This window comes from Molothrus aeneus, chromosome 2, assembly GCF_037042795.1.
Source record: "Molothrus aeneus isolate 106 chromosome 2, BPBGC_Maene_1.0, whole genome shotgun sequence".
Classification (NCBI taxonomy): Eukaryota; Metazoa; Chordata; class Aves; order Passeriformes; family Icteridae; genus Molothrus; species Molothrus aeneus.
The window spans coordinates 67970004-67996035 of record NC_089647.1 but is presented as its reverse complement, the minus strand read 5'-3'; the positions used below and the strand labels follow the sequence as shown (position 1 = coordinate 67996035).

The 26032-nt window shown below is 35.1% G+C and overlaps 1 protein-coding gene across 1 annotated transcript in view; it reads left to right on the top strand.

Moving 5' to 3' along the window:
• The window catches only part of MYCBP2 (MYC binding protein 2), a 175113-nt gene that overhangs the window by 93552 nt on the left and 55529 nt on the right, over positions 1-26032 (top strand). Inside the window, exons 35-50 of the mRNA XM_066545089.1 lie at positions 490-621; positions 1167-1345; positions 3891-4033; positions 4811-4911; positions 6062-6280; positions 7399-7624; positions 7908-8026; positions 9300-9387; positions 12574-12623; positions 13301-13473; positions 13713-13857; positions 15695-15907; positions 18295-18350; positions 18772-18887; positions 20920-21017; positions 25179-25295. Coding sequence (XP_066401186.1) covers positions 490-621; positions 1167-1345; positions 3891-4033; positions 4811-4911; positions 6062-6280; positions 7399-7624; positions 7908-8026; positions 9300-9387; positions 12574-12623; positions 13301-13473; positions 13713-13857; positions 15695-15907; positions 18295-18350; positions 18772-18887; positions 20920-21017; positions 25179-25295 — 2175 coding nt within the window. The remainder of the gene's footprint in view (positions 1-489; positions 622-1166; positions 1346-3890; positions 4034-4810; positions 4912-6061; positions 6281-7398; positions 7625-7907; positions 8027-9299; positions 9388-12573; positions 12624-13300; positions 13474-13712; positions 13858-15694; positions 15908-18294; positions 18351-18771; positions 18888-20919; positions 21018-25178; positions 25296-26032) is intronic.

The following is a 26032-nucleotide window of genomic DNA, read 5'->3' as shown; positions in this document are numbered from 1 at the left end:
TTTTGGAGCTAAATATAAATTAGTACAGTTACCTCTCTGTCAACCATGAATGAAATTAAGAAATAAGATTATAACCAAAATTGAAGAAAAGGATATAGCCTCCCAGCATGATCAGACAGTACATACAGATGTTTCACGTGCTGTTGATATATTTTCTTAGAAGCAGCATAAAACTGTCTTCTGGGTTCTTGTAATGAAGCAAAACTACTGTTCTTTTACCCACAGTTGTTCTCTATAACTGATGATTGTGATCTCTTCCAAAGGACAAGCATAGGTTACTATGGGAAATTAACCTCCCTGCTCAGTAATTTCCTCTTTAGGGGAAAGGCTTCACAGTTGACTCTGAGCAGGTTTTTCATCTTTTTGTTTGTAATGCCATGTGTAAAAATTTATTCAATGAAACATAAGTTGCACAGTTTTGTGTGTCATGTATTTGTGTACATGTGTACATGATAAATGTATTAAAATTACTTTGTTTCTTTGAATCAGAGTGATCATACTGGAGATGCAACTCATTCTCATAGATGGACATCTTTAGAATTGGTTAAAGGAACTTACACCACAGATGATTCTCCTAGTGACATAGCTGAAATCAGACTTGACAAAGTTGTGCCACTGAAGGTAAATAAAATAAAATCACATCTGTAGGTTTCATACAACTTCTTTAGATAACAAAATTGAAATGGTCAGTGTAAATTGTTTGGGTTTTTGGATGCACATTCACAAGTTGATCTTGATGTGTGCTTCATAAAGTCTCAACTTCAACCTATAAATTACAACTTCCAAATGCTTTAGCTAGAAGAAATTAGATCCCAAGTGCATATGATTTTTATAAGTGCATATGATAGATTATAATTGCCTAGTAATTTTAGAATATTTTTGAAAGTGCAACTTTTTTTGTGCTACTTGATAGTTAATTTTCTTGGATATCTGCTTGCTCTTAAAGTAATTAGTAGTAATTTTAAGTTATGTTCCATAATTTGGGAACATGGAACAGCTCTGATTTTTGTTTCATGCTGAACCTTTTTTGTTTTATTTCATTTGTAGAGTACTTTGAGGGACTTTCCAGACTCTCCAGTATTAATGTAAAATAATAACTTTCACATACCATGAAGCCATTAGATATCTGTTTTATACTGCAGCCTATTTTTGCTCTCCTTTCTCAGGAAAACGTGAAGTATGCAGTTCGTTTGCGGAATTACGGCAGCCGGACTGCCAACGGGGATGGGGGAATGACCACGGTGCAGTGTCCGGATGGTGTAACGTTCACATTCAGCACGTGCAGTCTGAGCAGTAATGGCACCAACCAAACACGAGGACAGATCCCACAGATCCTTTATTACAGGTTTGTGTGGTGTAATCATTCATTTCTAAGGAAAGTGAACAAAACCATCACAGGGTTATTATACCACATCTGTTTTTAAGAAGTGGTAGAAATAAATGCATCCAGAGTGTGCTTGTGATGCCTCTTCCAGCCTTATTTTAGGTTCTCTGTTTAGTTTTTTTTATTTGACAAATAATGTGATTGTTGACTTTTCTGAGGTCCATTGTTTACTACCTTAAAGCTCTAAATATGAGGAATTCGTAAGATGCACTATTTCAATTTCTGTTTTCTCTATACTATAGGTGATATCTGAGAGAGTACTCACTAGCATATTTATCTCCAACTTTTTCAGTTCCTCAGTTTCCAAAAAAGAATTGCATCAGGTAGTGAAGCAAGGTCTATTTATATAGGAACTCCTCTCTTACTTAGAGGTGAAAGGTATAAAAAGAGAAATTGCAATTGCCTGAAGAAAATCAGCTGAAACATATGACAGTTCTGCAGGGGAGCTTTACTTCAGCCTTTCAGGATGACAGTAGGATTGACTTGTGGTAATGCTTTTGCAGAAAGCATTGCTTTTGTGTTTGAGGTGCTTACCCTGATTTGTGTAAAGACAGGATTTTCAAACTGGTAGTACAAGGCTGATTAACAGAAGATGGAAGGAATAAAATGATCAATGAATAATAATTTACCTTTGATTGTGTGAGAAGTACCTACATAATAAAAGATGTAGAAGATACGAAAAGGTAATGCTACACCTAAAGTTTTAAAAAAGGCAAAATATGAAGAAATAAAGTAGCCAGCAAAATTACAGCAATAGTATATTTGAAGATACAGGATAGCTCTAAACTACCTTAAAACATAAGATTGTGATCAAAGATCCAGCTTGTCAATAAAACCAGTAATTACTTATGAAAGAATAGAATTGCAGTGGTGCAGATCATGATACTTTAATTGATTTAGTCTCCTGGAAACTTGGACTTTATTATGAAGTATCTTAATTGGAAAGTGTCATTATGTAAGAAGGATGAAAGACAGGCATGGAAAACATCTATTTTCACTCCTAGATTGTCTGCTTTTATATGGGCAGAAGAGAAAATTAAGAGAAATAACAATTTCTTTGATTTCAGAAAAGCAAAGGACATAATTTCAGTTATGGAAACTTCAAGGCATTCTAACAATGATAAATCAGCATATGAAAAACCCCACACCAAAGTCCCTTCTTCAGATCAGAGCAGTCTCAGGTTTTTTTGTTTCAACTAATAAAATTCAAAGAGGCTTTCGAAAGACTAGTGGTACAAGTTGGAACTGTTACAGAATAAATTGTGTTAAAAAAAATTGCAGCTGCTGTGCTGTAATCACAGTGTCTTTGTAGTTTGCATGGACAAGATAAATTTATCTTTTGCATGGTTATGGACTTAGTTTGGGGACTCACTGTTTGATATATAATGATTTGAAGTTTTGATTTGCCTACAGCAGAGAAACAAATGTTCAGTCAACTATTACAGAGCAGCTTGTAAAAGTTCACACTTCATTTTGTTTGGAGGATGCTCAGATATCAATCAAAATATTTCTTAGGCATATGCAAAAAAAAAACACATATAGAAGTTAACACACTTTTGATAAGGGGAGAAAAGTTTTGGAGGGATTTGTTGGAAAAGTACTCAGTTGAATTGCACCTACCATCAGTAGCTAAAAAATTCAAATGGGAAAGGCTTGAGACTGACAGCAAAGCTACAATTCTAGGACACTTTGAAAAAATAATATTTTTGTATGAGTCATTGATTCACATGACAGAGAAGGAGAAATATCCTTGTTCACTGAACTGCTCAAAGTAAAATTTCTTAAAGTTCTGAGGTGCTAGTCCTGAAATAATGCACTGGACAAACAGAAGATATCCCAAAGAAAATAGTAGATTTTGTTTTACATGTTGACTAAGTGATTTTATTTCTCTGTGCCAAGGCTTAATCATTATAATATTGAAGGCTTGAATTAGTTTGTAATTGTCATTTGATAGCTTTGAAAAAGCAAATCAAACCTTATTGAAATGATTGCATGCATGATGTTGTTTAGGAGAGCCTAATTTGACATACAGAGTGGATTTAAAAGAAAGAACTGTTTGTTTGGTAAGTCTTGGCTGAGCCCAGGGCTGTTTCAAAGCCATAATTAATCTTTGAAATAAGAAGGGAGAATCTTTGTCTCTTATGAAAATGCAGAAATATCCATTAAGGACGTTTTACTTGTTTCTGTGAAGCATTTAGCATTGCTCTGTTTTTACCAAGACAAGGAACTGGCTTTGCAATTAATGTGTAATTAATTCTGTGGTTTAAAAGGCATCTAGAGAAAAGAAACATTGCAGAAAAATGCTTTTTATACTTTTTGCCAAATGAAGTTCTTGCAAAGACTAACAGTGACACATTTCCTCCAAAATATCCTCCATGGTTTCTTTGTGGTTTTTTATTGCTTTATCAAAAATTGTTTTGCTTATTCGATGCCAAAAATTAGTCAGTAGTGTTTTTTAATGTAATTTTGTATTTGTGAACTTACTTTAACTTAATCCACTTTCCAGGAGTGAGTATGATGGTGATCTGCAGTCACAGCTGTTGAACAAAGCTAATGAAGAGGACAAAAACTGTAGCAGGGCTCTTTCTGTCGTGAGTGCTGTTGTCCGAGCAGCCAAAGACTTGTTGCACAGAGCTCTTGCTGTAGATGGTAAGGCTTGAGAAAACTTACTTTACTTTCCAAAATTTTACTTTGCTAGCAAGCCATAATAGTAGAATATGACCTGAATACAAGAGCTGTGATGTTTCTCTTTTGCTTTCCAAAGAATATTTTTCTAAACTTTCATTCCTGTAGGTATCAAACTATGAGCATCATTCATATCATTGAGTTATGCTTGTGATAGCATAGTCAGATACTTTGTATAATTGCTCATCAATTTAGCAAGTATTGTATTAAAGCTGGTAAGATTCTTTATTTCCTAAAGATGTTTTATGGCAGGTTAGTTGCAAATTTCCTCAGTGTTTAGCACAGAGGTTGTCATCAGTAGGACTGGTTAATGTAATTAATATATAAGCACTTAAACATCCCTTTTTGAGGAATGTACGTATCAGCCATTGTAGCCAAAATGTTCAGAATATTGCATAGTGCTATAAAACTCATTTTGAAGGGCTGGGACGACTGTTGTGCTAACTTTTATACTGTAGAAAATATGAACACAGTTTCACAAAATGGCAAAGAATGCAATAAAATAATGCTCTAAGAGAAGGACGTTTTTCAACAGAGATCTATATATAATGATATATTTATCTTGAGTGGACTTGGCAGACTCAGAATTCAACAGTGCCTAAATAATGAAAACAATTTGAAGTAAAAATAGTCTGGGAAATAGAAGTTTTAATTTAGAAGGGGCAAACCAGAAAAATAAGATGTGCTTTGAACCACACCATGTTTATTAATAAGACCTCTGTTCTAATTATCTTTTTTAAGCTGAAGACATTCCAGAATTACTCAGCTCTTCCAGTCTGTTTTCAATGCTGCTTCCCCTCATCATAGCCTACATAGGACCAGTAGCAGCAGCTATTCCCAAGGTATGCTCCTAACGAGAAATTACTGAAGAAATGTATGCAAGGAAAAGGTTTACTCTGAAAATTTGACCATCTTGATTTCTTACTATTCTGTGAATTAGTGGTTTATATTTAATGAGTCATGAATTTTCCATGAGTCAAGAATTTAGAAAACATGTAATCACTTTTTTTTAAACTTGAATTGAGAACATGATAGCAAAAATACCTTAAGGAATCAGAGAAATATGAGAGGCTCTAGTTCTCTAGGAATGAGAAGAATGTAATTTACAACTCATTGATGAACATTGGGAGATGAAATGGTTTTTTTACTTTATATAAATATTATTTTTACGGTAAAGAGCAGAAGCATTTGCTCATTAAATTAAGATTATTTCTGTCAAACTTAGCGCTAGAAAGATGTCAGCTATAAAGAAAGGAACATTTCTTTTCCAGTGCCATGCCATTTCTTGCATGTGCCTGGTCTGGGACACTCTTGAGATCTGTTATTAGATCTACAAATGTCAATAATCCTTAGCTAGTATACACTATTACCTTTTATTGCTTCTTCATGAGCTGTAAGATGTTTTCTGACTTCTTTTTCAAGGGAAGGAAATAGAACTGACCACTTAAAATCTAGCAGACATGCTATGAAAGACAGTGTCAGATTTTAGTTACCTTGTTTCTTCATGGAACTGAGATTTGAAATAACCAAGTGTTTTGCTGTAGAAGTAATTTGTAGAAGTGTTCATCTGCTTAGAAAATGCAGTGAAGATCACAGGGAACGTAATATTAATATTAAAATAAATATTAATATGTTTATAGAGTATAACTGGATTTTGGCTTTAGTATGGTATTTACTTTTGTGAACTTGTGCGTCCCGTTTGTTAATGCTCAAGATTTTAGTAGAAGCTATTTTAGGGAAAGGATGTCACAGTTGTATGCAGATTCTTGTTTCAGCTTTGGCACAGCTCCAAGAGAAGATTAATGTACTGGTGCTTTTTCTGTTAGGATTGTGTAGATGCAGAATTGCAAAATGATTGAATGAATTGTTATTAGTGATATTCTGAGAATGTTCAAACATTCTCAGAACCACTGAAGAGAAATGGAAGTATTAGACTATTGTTTTCACCAACTTATAAGACGTTCTAATAACACATGTGGTGTTATGTTACAGGTTGCTGTTGAGGTCTTTGGCCTGGTACAACAGCTGCTTCCTTCTGTGGCAGTTCTGAATCAGAAATACGCCCCTCCAGCTTTTAACCCAAATCAGTCTACAGACAGCACCACTGGAAACCAGCCAGAGCAAGGGCTTTCAGCTTGTACTACCTCCAATCACTATGCTGTTGTAGAAAGTGAGCACCCCTATAAACCCGCCTCTGTTACACATTATAAGGTGAGCACCATTTCTAAGTGCACATGCTGCTTTTTAAAAGCTTTACACATGAGTTTGCTTGAGTCAGCATTTGCTATCTGAAAAATTGTTGCTGTGGATGATAATTAATATTGTCGCATATTGAAGACATTATATTTTTGCTGTACTGCTTTTTGGACAAAACTCTACATCAAGTATAGTGGAAAATAGTGAAGTTTTAACCCCCTAATTCAGGTATCTGCTTTAAATCCCTAAATTTGCATAGTCTTATATTTTTCTGCTGTCATACAGTTTCTTTGCTTCAACTGTAGAGGTTGTGAAGTTCAAAGTCTTTATGTATAGAGTATGTAATCACATACCAGATTTTCTTACCTAATGCTTAAACAGTGTTTTGTAAGAATGCATAAAGCCAGTTCTAGTCAAATTAACATCCAGAAGTAGCAAAGCTATAATCAAGAGCCTGAACAGGACATAAATTATTATTCTGCTATTCCAGTGCTTGTTCTGTGAGACAGCAAGACATCCACTGCAGAAAATGTAGTTACCATGTGATCATCTTGATGCAATAATGCTTACTTTTGTCCTAAAAGTTTATGGAGCATGTCTAAAGCCTTGGGTTTAGTAGTTACTACCTTTGATTTTCTGTAGCTATATGCTATTGTACTGCAGGCCACATTCACTAGTGGAATTCAGCTGCTCTGTACTTTTCTGGGATTGCACAAAATAGATGTTCATTATATTTGTTGAAGTTTGAGTTTGAAAAGGTATCCGAGAGTTCATTGCGTGTAGTAGTCTGTGGCTGTTTTGTTTAATGAAGCTGTACAGAATTCTTGAAAGCAATCACAAGTGGTGCCAGTGCAAATACTTAAACAGAATATTAAGTTATAACACAGGGTTCTAATTGTGTAAAGTGTGGATCATTTCAGGTGTACATAAATTTCAAGGAATAAATTAGGTTAATGTTAATTAAAAGAATAGCAGAACAATTGTGTAGAATTACATAATTAAATCACTTCTGTAGACTAAATCAGAGTTAAGGCCAAATGGAAATGAAGAAGTAAATGTAAAAAAAAAAACAAAAAAAAAAAAAACAAGAACCCCAAAATCTTGGACATAATTAACCTATTGCTTTGTTTTAGGTGACTTTTCCTGAATGTGTCAGGTGGATAACAATAGAGTTTGACACTCAGTGTGGCACTGCTCAGTCAGAGGATGTTCTTCGTTTACTAATTCCTGTCAGAATTGCACAGAGCCTGGGATTTGGACCAAAGCATACCTCTGTCCATGAGAACCTTAATTCATGGATAGAACTGAAAAAGTTCTCTGGATCTTCAGGATGGCCTACCATGGTGTTGGTATTGCCAGGTAATGCTTAGATACTGATGTAATTGCTGGTAATGTGTGTTACTGCAATAATTAAAGGAATTTTGATTTTTCTGCAGAATTATCTTGGCAAACAAAATTAAAGAAGGGTCTTTATCCAGCTGGCAAGTTAATTATGTCTCTAGTAGGTTTCTTGCTTGAAGTATTGATCTGCTTGTTTTTCCCATGATTTTAATTCACATTTTACCTATAAAGGCTGGGTTTCATATATATTTATGTAAAAGAGGAGGAATATATTATTAATTTATCCTTTTACTTCTCTAAGGGAATGAAGCACTTTTTTCTCTGGAGACTGCATCAGACTATGTGAAAGATGAAAAAGCTTGTTTTTATGGCTTCAAATGTTACGCAATTGGATATGAATTTAGTCCAGGAAGTGATGAGGTAAGGGAAAAAGTGAGGTAGTTATAATTGCTTCACCTAATAAATCACCTAATAAATTTTTTGAGGGTAAAAAAAAATTGTATTTCCACTTATGGCTAGGTGACACATTGCAAAATATTTTTAGATTAATTATATAAAAGTAATAACATTTTTTTGCTAAGAGCATTATTAATTTGGAATTCTTTAATCAGGATACTATTGAAATGGCTTTTTGCGTGGTTTGTGGCACTCTGCAAAAACATAGTTTGGTTTTATCTTGTATGTCAGTGGGATATAAGATTTCCTGAAATTCTGGCCTACTCTTGCATCAAAGATCTAAGATGTGGGGCTTTTTACTGTCACTGCCTATTGAATGACATACTTGCATTATTTTCCAGTGCTCACTTAGACCAGAACTCGCAGACTCTTTGGAAATGCTATGTGCATTTAGGCTACCTCAGGTTTTACCCAGTGGTCTCCTCATTTTACCTTTAAGGACATGAATAATTTCCACCACTGTCAATTGCAAAGGGAAGATCAGATTTCTTCACCACCCAATTGTTTCTTTTGGCTTATTTTAAGAGATTACTGAAAACACTTAATATGTTTTATACTACATCCAGAAAAATAAGTCTTCCCTTGTCCTGGGAATCTTTGGCCCTGTTCCTTCATGTGGATTTCACAAGGTCTGCATCTTGCTTACACTACAACCCTCACAGAAGATTTACCTCATCTTATTCTGGATTTTGCTAAAACTAAATCATGTCTTCACATTTTCAGAATGTCAAGTTCTTTGGCATTTCTTTACATATCAGATAAGGACACATACCATAAGATTGTTATCTATGGTGGTACTGGCTTTCAGCAGAATCAGACTTGTAATTCTACAGATGATTGAATTAGTCTGTGTTTGTTTAAGCAAAAGTTATTTCTATTCAAAAATACCCATGTAGATTCATATGTCATTCTTTTTCTTTAAAGAATTTTCAAACAAAGCTGCTGGCATATTTTTAATGCTCAGTGCTAAAAAACATGCTAGCTAATACCTTAAGTCTATCATCTAAAGAACAGTTATAAGTAGCTGTTTTCAAACATACCTTTTTATGCTAAAAATTTTGGTACACTGTCCTATGTTGCAGCAAAACATGGCAGTAGCTGTATGACAAGAAATACATTGCTGAGAAGCTTCAAACTGGGACATACACTATTTCTTAATATAAAACATTGACAGAAAAATGTATTTGTCCTATTTTCTGAGACACTAATATTTTTTAATTTTTTTTTTAATTTGAAGGGTATTATTCAGCTGGAGAAAGAACTGGCAAATTTGGGAGGATCATGTGCAGCAGCTTTGATGAAGAAAGATTTAGCACTTCCTATTGGTAAGAACATACTTCATTTTTTCATCATTGTCCATGTTTTCTGAATTAGTAGTACATTCAGATCTTATTGTTGCTTTTAATTAGAGATAATAATACAAAATTGTCTTCAAACTGAATTAATCAAACAATAAAGCTGGCAGTATTTTCTGCTTGTCTTTTTCCCTCTGTGTGTATATGGGGAAGAGGGACACCTGGTCATTTAAATTTGAATGAACTCACCCCATCCACAGGTAGTGTGTGACTGTATGAACTGTGTCCCACAGCTTCCTCGTGGTACTTCCTAAATGTGCAGATATCATCTTTGTATTTCTCTTTCACTGTTTTTTTTCTCCCTACACTTCACACCTCTCTGTATGAAAAATACCTGCATCATTGAATTGCAAAACTTAAAAGTACTGTTTTAAAGCTGAAAGTGACCATTTTGTCTGTAGACCTTATAGCTAAAAATATTTATTTCTACTGTAGCTTTTTTTTCTGCAATTAGAAAAGAAATCACATATTTTTACCACAGATGCTGCAAATAGAGGTTTATAGTAACCCAACTGGAATTTAAAATGGAAGGAAAAATGAGTTTGTGGAAATTAATGGATATGGAGATGGAATTAGAAATTCTAATGATGCAGCTGTATTTTGAGTAATATAATTTCTCTTAAATAGCACCAGCATATAGGAAAAACAGGCTCATAATTTATAATAGGATATCTCTCTGATCATTTTAATTTAGGGACACAAATCAAAGCTCAGATACTGTTACAGTGGATTAATGAGCAGGAGAGCACTGATCAGTGTGGAGTTCTAATCACAAAACCTTCTTTGTATTTTTAATCCAGTATTTTGCTTATGTATTTGGATTGTTTACAGATTTCTTTATGTTGTAAGGAGGTGCCTCAATTGCACTAGTAGATCTGTACTTCACTCTCCAATGTACAGGCAATTCTTCAGGTTAAATAAGTGCCCTCCTCTCTTATCCCTCAAGCTACTTAGTTTTGTTGACTTCTCTTAGTTTTGTATTCTTCTGTGCAACAACAACAAAAAGATTGAAATCCTTGTAACTTATTTTCCCATATTTTGCAATACTTCATACTTTTCTCCTGGGAGCTTTTTATGTTTGTTCTGTTAAAATGCCTGGAATGAGAAGGGTGACACATAGATTGACTTCATGCTATCCCATAGAAATTTGAAATAAAATATGCAGTGAAGTTACCTATGCAATCACAGCTGCATACAAATGTGGTTGTTTATGATCTGTAAGAGAGGAGGGGTAGGTGCATTGCCTCTAAGGAGTTCCTTGATGACTGCTCTAATGGCAATTGATTTGTCTGACTGTTTATCTAACATCAACTCAAGAACTTCAACCAAGTCTCTTCATGTTGCTGGTAAGATTACAGTGCTTGTGCTATGTAAGTGTATTGTTTCTCTCCAAGACCACTAGACCCTCTGAGTAAACAAAACTGGGGAATTGTAGCCAACAGTGGTAGTATTTGCAAATGGAAACTACTGTGCAGCCTTCTAAAATGGTTCTCAGTTGTATGTAATTTTGGTTTGAGTGTTTTGCCTGGTGTCTCAGAAAAACACTGTGGCAGAAAAAGTGGTAAAGTTGTGGTTTTCTAGAGCAACATTTAAAAGCCTTAGTATATCTTTCTGAAAATATCTAGTCACATCCAAAGACTTGCCATACATAGTGCCTTCGAGATAAAAAGAGAAGCACCAAATTTTTGTTCTGTGCACTGAACTACACAATACTGCATGTTTACAATGTTATTTATAAATATTAGTATTTCAGCTGCTGATTGAACAGTATGATACATCCTTATGCAGATTTGAAATCTTTATTTTTCTTTTCTATTTATTTTCTTTTCTTTTAGTATCAGTCTTTCTTTTTCTGCATCCTAGTTTATGCATCTTCTACCTTTTGCTGCAAGTGAAATGCTTTTTTAATACTGTCGTTCCTAATCTGCAGAGCCTTTTATCGGACTTGTGGAAGAGTGTTTCTTAAGGAAAACCTACATAGAATAATAGAGTCAATAATCATATAAAAGACTTTCTTGTAATGCATACACATAGGAAAGGCCCTTTTTAGTAGACTTTTCATATTTTGTTATACTTTCTACAGTTTTACTTTTTAGTAATTGTTGTAGTGGGTATGTTCAGTGTGCAAAGTCAAATGTTTGTGGGAGTATTCCTCTAGAAATATTAGGAATAAAAGTGTTTTGAAGGACCTAACAAGGTTAAGGCTATTTTGCTCTGAAGGAAGGTGGACCAGAAAGTGATTTCTTCACATACTAGGAAAAGTGTCTTTGAGAGTTACGCCCAAATAGTGTTCAAGTTACCATGTTCAAATGGTCGTTCTTCCTTCTTGCGACTTCAAGATGTGAATTTAAGATACTTCTTTCCAAGAGAGAGATCTGGTCTATGACCGAGATCTGACTTCAACAGCAGTGTGAAATTGGTTTATGTATTTTGTATTAATACATTCCTAATTGTATCAAATCTGGCAGTAGTTTATTTCTGAGGGCAGTTTTTAGATGTCTTTATTTCTTTGAATTTTAAAAATTGCCTTGGAACTTGGTTTTCTTATTTCTCTCTCTTCGTACTAGTAGAATTGCCTGAAATATTTTTAAAAGAGAGTAGAAATATGGTGACCTTATCTGTTTCACCCCTCTGTTAAAAGACCGTGTTTGGCAATTATGGTCATCCTGGAATCAGGCTTTGGAGTTGGATTTGTGAGAAAGAAATACTGTGTAATAGTATGTATTTGAGCTTTCTGTTTTAGGAAGAATCATAATTTATGAAATTGTGCAGGGTTTGTCAGGTTTTCAAATAATTTTACAAAGCTAAGCTCTTAAAAGGGAGCAGCTTTTGCATACTTAGAGATACTGCTTCTCATAAACCATCCTGACCTCTCAAAATCTTTCTGAAAATATCTAGTCACATCCAAAGACTTGCCATACATAGTGCCTTCGAGATAAAAAGAGAAGCACCAAATTTTTGTTCTGTGCACTGAACTACACAATACTGCATGTTTACAATGTTATTTATAAATATTAGTATTTCAGCTGCTGATTGAACAGTATGATACATCCTTATGCAGATTTGAAATCTGCAGTATAAAAAGCTTCACAAAACAGAATTGAATCTCATATTCTGCAGTATGTAAATAATATAACTGGTCTATTTTTCCAGCAGGTAGTGAGTTTGAAGAGGATCTTGAGATACTTGAAGAGGCTGCCTTACAGGTATACTGCTGCTTTTTATCCATTGCAATGCACTTAAGCACAGAATTGCATTGAAACTGACTGCTACAGAAGAAAATCATTTGTAAGGCCTTTATAGTAGAATGGAATCCAGCTTATTATTTGACAGTTTAAGAAAATCATACAGAATTTTAGTATTTAAATTAAATCATTTTTTATAATGAATCTGCTTGGGAAAAAAGACCTGTAATGTCACATAGAACATTAGATGACCAAGTATTTCAAAATATCTGTTTGGCTGAAGTTGTAGTATTTGGCAAGTTTTAAATGTTACCAAGATGAATCTTTTACATGTCTTTGTAATGACAGAAATAAAATAACTTTTTCAGCTGAGCAGTGATGTTAATCAAGTCTCAAATACTACGATTGCAGTTGTTCTGGTTTGCTGATGGTCTTTTGTTGAGTACAATGGGAGTTAATGCTGAATTTCCCTCAACTCAGGGTCATTTAACCTCTTTTGGCATAAATTATGGTTTAATAGACTGTGATGGCTTTTTTTAAAGCTTTTATGATGGTAGAGCTTATTCTTCTTGAAAAGTTTTAAATGCTCAAAATGTTTTTACCAATTGTTTCACGTTACGGGAAAATGTGAACATGCTACTGAAAAGCTGTTCTGTGTCTCTCTTTTCACCCCCAACCTCTGCCAAAAAACCAAAAAGGTGTGCAAAGCTCACTCAGGCATTCTTGGGAAAGGCTTGGCACTATCTCACTCCCCAACCATTTTGGAAGCTCTCGAAGGAAGCCTTCCCTTGCAGGTCCAAAGCAATGAGCAGTCGTTTCTGGAAGATTTCATTGCTTGTGTACCAGGATCAAGTGGTGGACGACTTGCAAGGTAAAACTGCACTGTTGCTTGTCCTTCTAACTGGCTATAGAACTGTCATAGTTATTTTAAGTATTAGTTGACTAAAACTGTTTGGCTATATTGATTCCATTAATACATTAGTTAAAAGCATGTAGGCATTCAGATGTTCTGTGTCTTTTCTTAGCTCTGTGTCACATTTTTACAGAGTAAGAATTTGTCTTTTGGAGGCTGTAAGAGATTTTAATGTTGGGTGGTTTTCTTTGCTGTAGGTGGCTGCAGCCAGATTCATATGCTGATCCTCAAAAAACATCATTGATTTTGAATAAGGATGACATCCGATGTGGTTGGCCAACTGTTATTACAGTACAAACAAAAGACCAGTATGGGGAAGTTGTTCATGTTCCTAATATGAAGGTAATTATTGTAATCTTGGCTGTTCTGCCTAATCTTGTTGTCTTTTAGTTTTTATTGTAGGTATTCCACGGAATACTCTTGTATTGGGACAGAAAGTGGCATTCATAAATTCATTGTAATGAGACTTTCTTACCTCTAAATCTACAAACCTGCCCAATTCTGTACTATGCCACCACCATTTCATGAAATTCATAACTTGCCTGTAATGAACTACATGTGTGTAGTTGAATAAATAATCAGTCATAAGTGAGTTTGGATGGTGGTGATGTATTAAAGTGACAAGAATCCATTTTAAATTTGTAAGCCAGGCAAGAGTGTTATAAACCACAGACTTCGTGATGGGGAAAAAAGAATCAGAAGCACACTGATGGACCACCGTATAGATACTTTATTTTAGACTAGAACAGTACTCTTGCCTTTTCTGTTTCTAATATTGGATGTTCCTGTAGTCCTTGCAGTTAATAAGGATAACTGGCAGGACCTGGTGTTCCTGTGTTTGCCTTCAGCCTCTTCAGTTAAACACTGTTTTTCAGTACTGGAGAGGAGGTGTTCTTGACAGCCTCAGGTAGAGTTAGAAGAATTTTGTGCATTTTGGGGTAAAATCTATGTGGAATGTGTAAAAGTGGGCTGCTTGATTTGAAGTAGTAAAGCAATGCAAACAAAATGAACACAAAATGGTTTTCATGTAGTTCTAATAAATTAGGGTACTTTTGTGTTTTAAAGCCCACTACTACTGTGGAGTAGTTGGTTTTTGTCAAGCCCAAGTGTAGATGAAATGCTTTTTACAAAGGCATGATTCCTGTGAGAAAAGCTCCCAAATCTGTTCTTTGTATATGATGTAATAATTGAGTTTTCTTACAGTGAGCTGTAAACATAATAATGAACAGTAGTTCTGCACCAGTAACACAAGAATCAGCTTAGTCACAAACACTACTTGAGTGAAACTTGTGTGATTACTGATTTAAATTAGTGACAGAGCAAGTGGAAGACTCTCAGTAGTGATTTTATCCTATCAGTCAGGAAAAAGATATGTCAAAATATGATTGAAATTATTACTGGTTTTATTATTTAATTACTGTTCACAAATGTATTAAAGTAACAAAAACCTTAATTCAATTTAATTATTCTTCTGGACTCATTCAGTGTGCAATGCAGTGATGTAACTTTTGGTTAATTAAATCAAATTTTGATAAAACTGTGTGTGAAAACTGCAGAATTTGATATTGCAGATTTCCAATGAGTAATATATAAACTTATTTTCCAGGTAGTCTGTCTTTCTCAGACAATTCTGTACTGCTAGCTGTTACCTGCACTAATGGAGATCCATGCTACCTCTGGGGGAATAAGTCTGTTAAAACATGCATTGAAGAGCACAATATAAATGTGCAGTGCTGGCTGGGAGGTGGCAGAGCCAGCCAGGATCCAGTCTGGCCATTGCCGGTCCAGATCTAGTGGCCATGATGATCCACTCTGAAATCTGTGCACTCACTTGGAAGGCTCTCTTTCTCCTTTGTTGCAGTTTTCTGTTCAGGGAAAACTTCCCTAGGCATCCCAGACTGTGTTCTGCCTGCCAGGAAGTGCTCTGGGACTGGCAGAAGTGAGACCAGCCTGTGCTGATGGTGGAGTCAGTTGGGTGCCTCTCCCCTGCCCATTGGCATCTTCCCAAGATGCTGTGCTTGGCTTTGCAGGTTAAGTGTAGATATACATTGGGTTTGGACACAGCTGCATTTGCAGGGAGGGCTCTAAGTGCTTTGTCACTGCACTGCATCAAATTGAAAAGAATGTGTGTGTGTGTTTTCTCACAAAATCATATTCCCTCTTCCACATCTTATTACAGGTGGAAGTCAAAGCTATTCCTGTTTCTCAGAAAAAAACATCTTTGCAACAAGAACAAGTTAAAAAAGTGCAGCGGATACCGGGCAGTCCTGCAACAGCTGTTTCCCCTAGCAGTGATATGACCTTTGGAGGACTTCCTTCACCAAAGCTTGATTCCTCCTATGAGCCAATGATAGTAAAAGAAGCTCGGTATATTGCTATTACAATGATGAAGGTAAGTTACTGCAATTTTGGCAATGTAACTATAGAATTCAGCATTCAAAGTGTGTAAAGGTATGCAGCAGAGAAGGACAAATGTATGTTTATTTTCGGTCCCAATCTGAAAATATATTCAGTGGAAATTACTTTGATTAATATTAGTTCAGCAATAAACTAAATACTTCAAAAAGGCCAATTGCTTAAACTCTAAAGCAGTTAGATTGGATTAGCATAGAAAGGAAAGTTGTCTTTTTTTATTTTGATTAAACAGATTAGCAAATTAATTGGAGTCATGCAGGAGAAAAAAAAACAGACATGAAAGTGGTGAAGGGAAAGTTAAAGCAGTATTTTTATTTATATGGAGTTGGAGTGTTGCAGTGAATGCTTACTTTAAACTAGAGCAGATGAAATAGAAAATCAGGAAAAAAGAAGAGCTCAGTGTATTAAAAAAAGGCATACAAATTATTTATATATCAATGCATATGTATTAAGCAGCATCTAATGAAATGAGCCACTGTTAAATGGATCAGCTCAGACACTTAGCCAGGGACAATTTTTAAAGAAGTGAAAACTGAGCAGCTAGCGTTGATTTGATTATGTTGTGGCACATGCAGTAAATTTACATATGTGTACCATACTGACCCAGTTAAGAGATGTGATGTGTTGTGTACAACTAACAGTTGCACAGCTTAATGAGACAGGATTAGCCAGGAGGGTAGAGGAGGATAATACTTAGCATAATCAGAATGGATTTGTTGTGGGGGCAGAACCAGCAAACTGGCACCTTTTAGAGGCAGAGGATAGTGCTGCAGTACCTGTGTGTAAATAGTGCAGCTGGGTACTGAATACTGTCTTAATAGATCAATGAAAGAACTATGAAATCAAGGCAGTGTACAACAAATGGTTTAAGAACTTGCTAGAACGTGTGCATATCAAGATGTGATTTTGGCATTTTTATTTGGGCTAGTGCAAACATCAGTTCTTGGTTTGATGCTTCTTTTAAAAGTGACTTGAAGGGAGGTAGAAATAAATTATTTCTCCCAAGTTAGGGCTTAGATGATATTTCTGATAGCCACTGTTCACAGGTATCTGCTGTTTCTTTTCCAGTGATACGTGTCAAATCTGCTCACAAAACTCTTAGAGTTGTATATCTTGTAATGCATAAGATGCTTTGGGGTAAATTACAGTGGTGCAAGTGTAGCATGTTCAAAAACTGTTCTGTAGATTTGATGGAGTGAGGAATGCTTAATATCAGCTAGTTAATGTGTAATCATTCTTTAATTGAAATAAGGCTAAAGGAAAATGAAAATGGAAGGGTTAATTTAAAATCCTTCTAGAAGGCAATAACAGTATAAACTTTCATAAAGATAAAAGTAAAAAGACAACAAGGTTAATTTTAAAAAGCATTTCTCTTGTTGAAACATGCTTGATTTCTGTATTTAGTGCTTTTCCAGAGAATCTTCCCAAGGTTCCTCTCAAGTTAAGTCCTTTCCATCCAAAACTTTAAGAATTCAAGGCATTCAGAACATACTCATTTCAGTGTAAAATGCAGATGTCCCCTGATATTTTCATTTTACATCAGCCTGCACATTGTATCAGTACTTTATGCAAGCACCTAAATATGATTATAAAATCTCACTTCAAAAAAAAATACATAATCAATTATGACATGTTTGGGGGACTGATACCCAAAACTATATCCTTATGCAGGGACCCAGAATGGCTGATCTGCATATATGTTCAAAGGTTCTTATCCTACCTTTTGTTGGTTTTGATTTAACAGGGGAATCTGGTAACTCAGCAACTATTGCAGCCCAGAGAGATTCTTGCTGAGGGACTTGGTGCACTCCTAGGACTAACTCTGTTTTCTTAGGGGGCTTTTCAGAGCAGTGATTTTACAAGTTGCTGTGGAAGTGAACCAGGTTTTTTTGTAGTGGAAATCAGTGGAAGTATCACCTCAATGTTCAGGGAATTTCATCTTCACTTGGAATTGAAAGAAAAAGGATGTGTAATTTTATTGATAAAGCCCCTGGGCTGGTTTGCAGGTTTTACTTGCAGCTTATTTGCTTTCTTATCTTCACACGGTCTTCAGTGCACTGCCTGGATTCCAAAGGTTTTTATACAAGTTAGATTTGAAGAGATTCAAAGATTTTACAAGGTTTTTGTTAGCAGTAGCAATCTTTCTTATCTAAATCATGGCTGTTTAATGAGACAGTGAAGATACTCTTTTCCATGTGTGCATATATATTTCTGTGTTTTGAAATTTGTTTCTGATTCCCAGATCAGTGCTTCTGGGGTGTCTAAAATTAGATTCATGTGTTCTTGAAGAAAATGCTCTGCTTTCTTTTATTCAAGACAGTGGTATAACTGTTGGTTTTGTGTTTGAATTTAATCTGTGTACAGGCATACGAAAATTATTCTTTTGAAGAACTACGTTTCGCTTCACCAACACCAAAGAGGTAAACATTAAAAACTTTCCTTTGGATAGGAGCTTAAATTAACATATCCTGACACTTCTGCTTACACCCAGACTCCCAAGTGTGACTGACACATAATCATGTCTGAAGGTAGAAACACAGAAGTCAAGTATTATGTTTTCTTACATGTAGCAATTTTATTTAAAATATTTTTTTCTTAATTGTTCTAATATTGTTTCCTTATTTATATTAGCTACTCTTTGGATGTGATTTATCATTTGCTATAAATAAATGTGGAATAGAGGATTACATTTTCATAGTAAATAATAGGTGGTTAGTACATTGGAAAGGGAAAAATTGTATTTAGATGATCTGCTAGAAAAAAAAGAGTAGTTTGCAAAATAAACATTATACTAATCACTGTATTTAATTGATTGATTTTAATTGTGTTGTTTATGCCTAGACCCAGTGAAAACATGTTGATCAGAGTCAATAATGATGGTACATACTGTGCAAACTGGACTCCTGGAGCTGTTGGTCTCTATACCATTCATGTTACTATAGATGGCATTGAAATAGGTACTTAATTTTTACTATATTTAAGCATAAAATTATATTATTTCCACTTTGTGTATTAACACACTTGTTTTAATGCTCATAAGATTTAATACTACAGTTCATAGCAAAACTTAGTAGCCAAGTTTTCATTCACAAGCCTTCTACTTCAATCACTCTTTGGCAGAAGAAAAAAACCCCACTGAAATAGGAATGCATGTTGCAAATCATGTATTTATAATGTGGTTAGAGTACCAGATTGAGACTTTCTTATTCTCAACTCTCAGTGTGGAAAGAAGAATGTCTTGTTTCAGCTGAGAGTGACAGAAAGGTATAGTTAAAGGGGAAAAAAACCCCAGCCCTAAAGAAGAAGAACCGCCTCCTAAAGAAGGTGAAATTGTTCCTGATGATGCCAAAATACTTACTGTCATTTATTCTGGAAAATTGAGGAGATGTGGTCTTAACTGAGACTCTGCCTAAATTCTTAATTATTTGTACTAATGTTTAAATGATTTTGGTTCATCTCTTGCTGGAAATCTTTTAGTTATCTTGCCAGTCTTGGGGACTGCACTATGATATAAATACTATAGCATGTGGTGAAAAGAGTGCCTGTCCAAAATACTCTATCATGAATGCTCTCATGTCAGCCTTACTGGTGATATGGTGAAGATGGAAGTAGAAACACTCAGTGTTGTAGCTGGACCCACATGTGATAAGAGGGTTTGGGTGAGTTCATGAGCACCAGCGGTTCCTCTTTCCCAATACTGACCAGCACCTTTAGTTAATACATAGTGATGTTCATAAATGCAAATACACGTAATTCATATAGAAATGGAATGAGAGTTGGTTTTATGTGTTAACTACAGAAGATAAGATGTATAAAGTATTATTATTAATTATCCTCTATTTCTCAAACAGAGGAACATTTGCCTTCATTGGAGCCTGTGATGCACTCAGTTGTATTTTTTCCAGTGTGTCATCTCTGGAGCAAACTTTACACTGTAGCTTCAATCAACTGCTCTTATACTTTTGCACAAGTTCTACCATCTTCAAGCATTGTGTAAACTTATAGAAATGATAAATATAACTCTTAACTTTCATTATTAAACAGATATGATTATACTCTTAATACTTAGCTGTGCCATTTTTCTGCAATGGAACTTTCTTACTCAATCATTACATTAGACTGTGCCCTCTGAAGCTTTGATGTACGTTCACTTGGCCCCTAATTCAGTCAATTTTTGACTGCTTAAGTACTGATAACAGTTTCTCTTTTGTTTCAAACCTTTTATGTTCTTGATGCTCATAGATTGCTTCTGTTACTGCCATGCTTGTTTAAAAGGATGTTAGTGTAACCAGCAGTTTCATTGCTATGTCTGGATGATTCTTTTCAACATGTTGTTCTTCACTTTTAACAGTGATTTCTGAGGCAATTTCTTTGAAGGTTATTGCTCAGGGTTATATTCATCTATTAGATAAATTTTTGTGTCTTTCTTCACATGGATTTACATGTATTTTTCTTCACAAACAAGAATGTCACTTTCCAGTGCCTTAGTGTTTTTAACAGAATTGGTAATTAAATATGCCATTTTTTTACATTATAGGCGTTTTCTGACTGCTTAATATGGCTTTTCAGGCTCTTAACTGTCTCACATGTAGCAATTAGCTTCTGTAGCAGTAAGTACAGCATTGTGTAAGCTACTGCCTCTCCAGAAGCTTTCACCTGCACCTCTCAAACACTAGACTCTGTGTTGACCATACCTTGAAACATAACCCTACAGACACTATTAAGATACCAAATTACCTGATAGTGCTTTGTATGTAGCAGATATCTAACAGCACCACGAAACCACATCTCTGTAAATTTCCACATATGAAAATAGAAATGTTCAAAAATTAATACTTTGCCCCATGAAACAACTGCAAGTGTTGATTTTGGCAGACAGATAAGCAAGCAGTTATTTTGTTTACTCTAAATGTACAGATAAATGATAGTTGCTATTTAACTGATATATCCCCTTATATTTTTTTAAACTTAGTCTTTGTTTGCTTATAGATGCTGGACTAGAAGTGAAAGTAAAAGATCCTCCAAAAGGAATGATACCTCCTGGAACTCAACTTATTAAACCAAAAGCAGAGCCTCAGCCAAACAAGGTTTGGAGAACTGAAATAAACCCCAAAACAGATAGTTATGTTTGGGTGGGACGTTTTTGTTGTTTAATGTATACTTTTCATATAATAGTGCTGAAGACTTTAGGATATATGCAGATCACTTTAACATGCTGAATGGAATGAAATTAATATACTGGACAAAATGAAACAAATTCACTTTGTTTTCTTTTTGTACATGAATTCATAAAACTGATAGAAGCCCTACAGAAACTGCCTTTGCCTTGGCTTGTCACACAAACATATCACAGCTATTGTTAAAGCCACAGACAAAATTTTGCACTATTATTTGTTCTATTTCTTTTATATTGTACTGCAAAATTAATTGTGCACAAATTTTTACAAAGATTTTGTTTGTTTTGTCATGGGCATCTTCAATTAATATAAAATCCATAACCAGTTTCTTTAGTATATTTTCCTTCCTTAGAGAATGGCATGATTGTGTTTTTTAAAGGTATCCTTTCTGTAGCTTTTGATATCCCTATTTCACCTTATCATTCCACCCTGAAGGATTAAAGTAGACACAATAAAGCAAATCAGCTGAAGTGGGTGGCAGTGGTATAAGGAAAATGCCTAGATGAGGGAGATACCTTGCACTTTTCTTTTTTTTCTTTTTGGTGGTGGTGGGTTGTTTTTTTTTTTGTGGTTGGTCCGTTTGTTTTTTTGGGGTTTGGGTTTTTTTTGGTTTATTGGCACAAGGTTGTCTTTCCTGTCCTACTGAAATTGGGAAGGTGGTTAAGAAATACATGGTTACAAAAACGATCAGGTTTCTGACAAGTTCTTACCTTTGCAGTGCATCCTAATTTTTTTTTTCTAGACTTCAGGATAATCCAGAGACAGTAACTTTGTTGTATGGCTCCCCAGTCTCTAAAATGCATCCAGCATCTGCTTTTACTACTAACAAGATTTTTTCCCTGGAGCCATGCCTCAAATTAAAAATAATAAATGTACTTCTAGTTTCAATGCAGCATTTACCCCTCACTGGCTCTCTTTTTTTTGTTTTTTTCCCCAAGAAGCTTCTTTTAGACTTTCTCCCTTCTCTTGGAAGGAAGATTGCCTGGTTAGTTCATTATGTTAATTAGAATTCCCAATTCCTACTAAGAGAGATTTATATCTCAGGCAACTTCATTATACTTGCACCCAAGGTGATCATCATATGTGTCATTTTGCTGTCCCCAAGTTGAGAGAATCTGGTTTGATATGAGATGAATTGCCGAGCAGAAGTTCTGTTTTTCTTTTCAATTATTACAGTGGAAATTGGTGTGATTTGTTCATACATGATAACTCTGTGTTGTCAAAGAACAGTCAAAGTACTTGACAGAAGTCAGTCCTCTGGAGTTCTGAGATGTTACGTAGTGTTTGATCCTCTCCTTGTGTTACACTGTGTGCATGTCTCATTTCTTCTTCCAAGTTTGTCTCTTAGAAAAAGGAGCCATCTTTGTCCTGTACATAGTGTCTGTAGAGCCAGCTGAAAAGTTAAACTAGACTTTTCATGGTAAATCATTTAATCAGTCTTCTTTCTTCTGTGTCATAATAAATCACATAACAAATCAGGATAATTCTTTGTGTATCAACAGCAATATTGTAAGTAATACAGCAAGGTAGTAATTGTACTGTGCTCTGTGTTGCTGAAGCCAAGAATGCAGATTAGACATGTATCAGGCAGAGACAGTCCAGTGTACCAAATCATGTTTTGCTGACAAAAAGGGCATAGTTGAGCTCTAAATGCTGTTCCATCATCTTTGTCAGCCTGAAATTTCAGATAGTTGTAACCAAAGGACACCAAGAGTGCATTCTTAGTGGTGATCTGTTCTCAGCTAGAAACACCAAAATATTTTCATTGAGGCACTGGAACATTCCAGATTTGTAGCCAAACCTCATGTAAATTGCAAGCTGAAAATGGGTACTGTGTTATGATTTTATATGTGTATTCTTCCTTCTCTGTTATTTGAAGTCAGATGAAAAATCTGAAGGAAGCTATGATAGTGATCTGTATTCACCCTGGGGTATATGGCCCATAAAAATTGCTGCCTCCTTTAGTCTGCAAAGCTTAAATTAACTAACTTGCAGGAAACTTGATTCCATATCCTATTGAGGAAAACATTGTTTTTCAAGCTATGTACTGTAATTCAGGGTAGTTGGAACCAACTAGAAGGAAATGGTCCTAATTTAGCTGAATTTGAAGGTGCAAGACTGGTACCAGAATGATTGGTCACTAACATGTTTTGATGGTTTCTACCATCCTGATACAACAAGTAGCTAGCATTGATTGCAAAACCCAAAAACAACCACCAAACCCAAAAGCTCTGGGCTGGGGGTGGTTTTTCTCACCCCTTCATAGACCAACCCCCTTGTTAAGGTTGCTTTATCCTGGACAACATGTCACACAACACACACCCTTTCTTGTGATGTGTGTTGGTGTGACGTGTACCTCTTTGCAGATTTGTCAGATAAAAAAGCACAGCAATACAGGTCTTAAAAACTGCTGTAGGGATGATGTACATCCTGATTGCTCAGCCTTTCTGCCTTAGTCAGTTCTTCAGTTGGAATCCAGGTGTATGCTCCATGGAAGAACTGCCTGTGGAGGTGTTACGGAGCTACAAATCCACTGTGCTATACAGAAATATTCCTAGCAAAGAGGTGCTGTATCAGATAGAAGACACAGATGATACAATTTTTCATCATGGTCAGAAATGAGCACAAGAGAACTCCTGATCTGTTTTTTATTGTATTGTCTGTCAGTGGATCTGATCCTTAAGTAATTTCTAGTTATAGGTTGAAGTTTTGTATTAACTAATTAGGTTAGCTGTTGCAAAAGGGAAGAAGGCTCTTTCCAGGCCTGTCCCTGCTCAAAATCTGGAATGTGAGTTTTTCCTCTAAATTAAAGTTTTTAATCCAAGTTCTAGCAAAGTGTCATAACAATTTTCTGAAGTAACATGATGCAAGGACCCCTGATTTGCAAGACTTTGTTTTTTGTTTGTCTGTGTTTAGAATGCTGTCAGCAGTGATTTAGTTTATACTTTTACAAGGACCTTGAAAGTCCTAGCTTTGTCTGTTGTGAGAATCTAAGTATTACAAGTAAGAAGACTGTTAATAAGCAAAAGCTTGCATATTTTGGAGTAATTTATGTATGAAGTCCTTTACATGCTTCTGGTTTTGGAGTTTTGTTGGTTTTATATTTTGTTTTTTAAATTATCCTCAGAATAAATATGATTTCTTAAATAATTCCTTTAGGGAAAAAAGGTTCATACACTTAGCTCTTACCTTTCGTTATGTATCCCTAAGTTTGTTCCTTACACATCATTCTGTGCTTTATGTTGTAATAGATAAAATCCATATTTCCATTGATACTTTTATCACTTTTACCTGTGAAGTCTGAAAATAACCTTCCAAGAGAATGGTTTTATACCATATGAATAGAATATATGCATCTCTGGTTTTGAGAGACCAATAGGATGCCTTGTGTTTGTTCTCTATGGGATAGGTGCCTGATAATGTTTGAATGGTAAAAAACATGATAGTGAATAACAAGTGGAAGATTTTGTGGTGCTGTAGTAAGTCCAGCTAATAGCAAGAAGCCTCTGCTCTAACCCTCCTGTGGAAAAAAAAGGAAGAAGCTATTGGAATAGCTGTTTGAAAGATAAAGAAGTAGAAAGATTATTTTATTTTAAAATGGCTAGCTAAACTCTTTAGCTAAGGAAAATAACCAAATTTTGGTAAAAAAAAGCTGACTAAAGCGAATACTGCAGTAGCACAACTGAGAAATGGTAATCCAAGGCTGATGAGTTAAAAGAAATTATAAATTTGAAAATGCAGATCTGGTGAAATTTTCAGCAGTGAATGAATTATGTGTGTGTGTGTTAAAAAAAATCAGAAGGTTGTACTGATTATTGTAGGGTATAACAGAAATATTTCCAAGTTAATGCATGCTTACATTATGGTGTTTTGGAACATTATAACTTTCTTGATTATAGTAGAAAAATGAAGTTATACACAGCAACCATGGGAAACTAGCAACAAACTGTAACTCTTAAGACTGCTGTCTTGTCACTGGCATTTCAGAACCTGTTAAACCTATTTCTTTTTACTCTGAGAGCTCTGTTCCAATTTTTTTTCTTCCTTACTGTCTTTCTTTGCTTCTCTTAGGTTCGCAAATTTGTGGCCAAGGACAGTGCAGGGCTTCGTATCCGTAGCCACCCTTCCCTTCAGAGTGAGCAGATAGGCATAGTGAAAGTCAATGGATCCATCACTTTCATTGATGAGGTAATCCATAAGACATTTCTATTGAAAATTGGGCTGACATGTAAAGGTAATTCATGCAAAATAATGGGGTTTTTTCCATGTTTAGATGCTGACATATGCAACCTAAGACCATAAATTGCAAAAATCTAAATTTACTAATTTAGTTTTTCAAGCTGTCATTTCCTTTCATTTACTTACTTCAAACCTGTGTAACAAACATTTGATACTGATACAAGGAAAGAAAATTCCTGGAGTTCATCTTACAATAATACCTCTTAAGATTTAGCTTTTCACTACTTACTATTTCAACTATACACAAAAATTGAGATGCAGATGTCCTTTTCATTGCATCTGTTACACAGAGATCTGAAAGATCACTACCAACGTGTTAGACTACTATGCATGTATTTTTCTTACAATATAACTTCATATGCAAGGAATATTTTTGTGATTTACAAAGTCATACCAGCAATGGAAAAATGGGAAGTGGGGAATTTATAAAGCTTATTAAGGCTTGGCTTTCTTTCCTCTTTTGTTTCAAAGCAATTCTCATTTACTGCATGATCTGATTGAAATTTGTCTTCATGCCTTGACTTATAAAAAGATATGCTTCCCCATTGCTTTGGAATTCTGATTTTGTCAATATTCCTCTTTACCTCTGCTTTTGTTGTATCAGCATTGTAAGGATTGTTGCTTCTTTGCTGCTCTTGTCTGCCTGAAGTCTGTTAATCCTTGCTAGCTCCAGAACAGTTACAGGA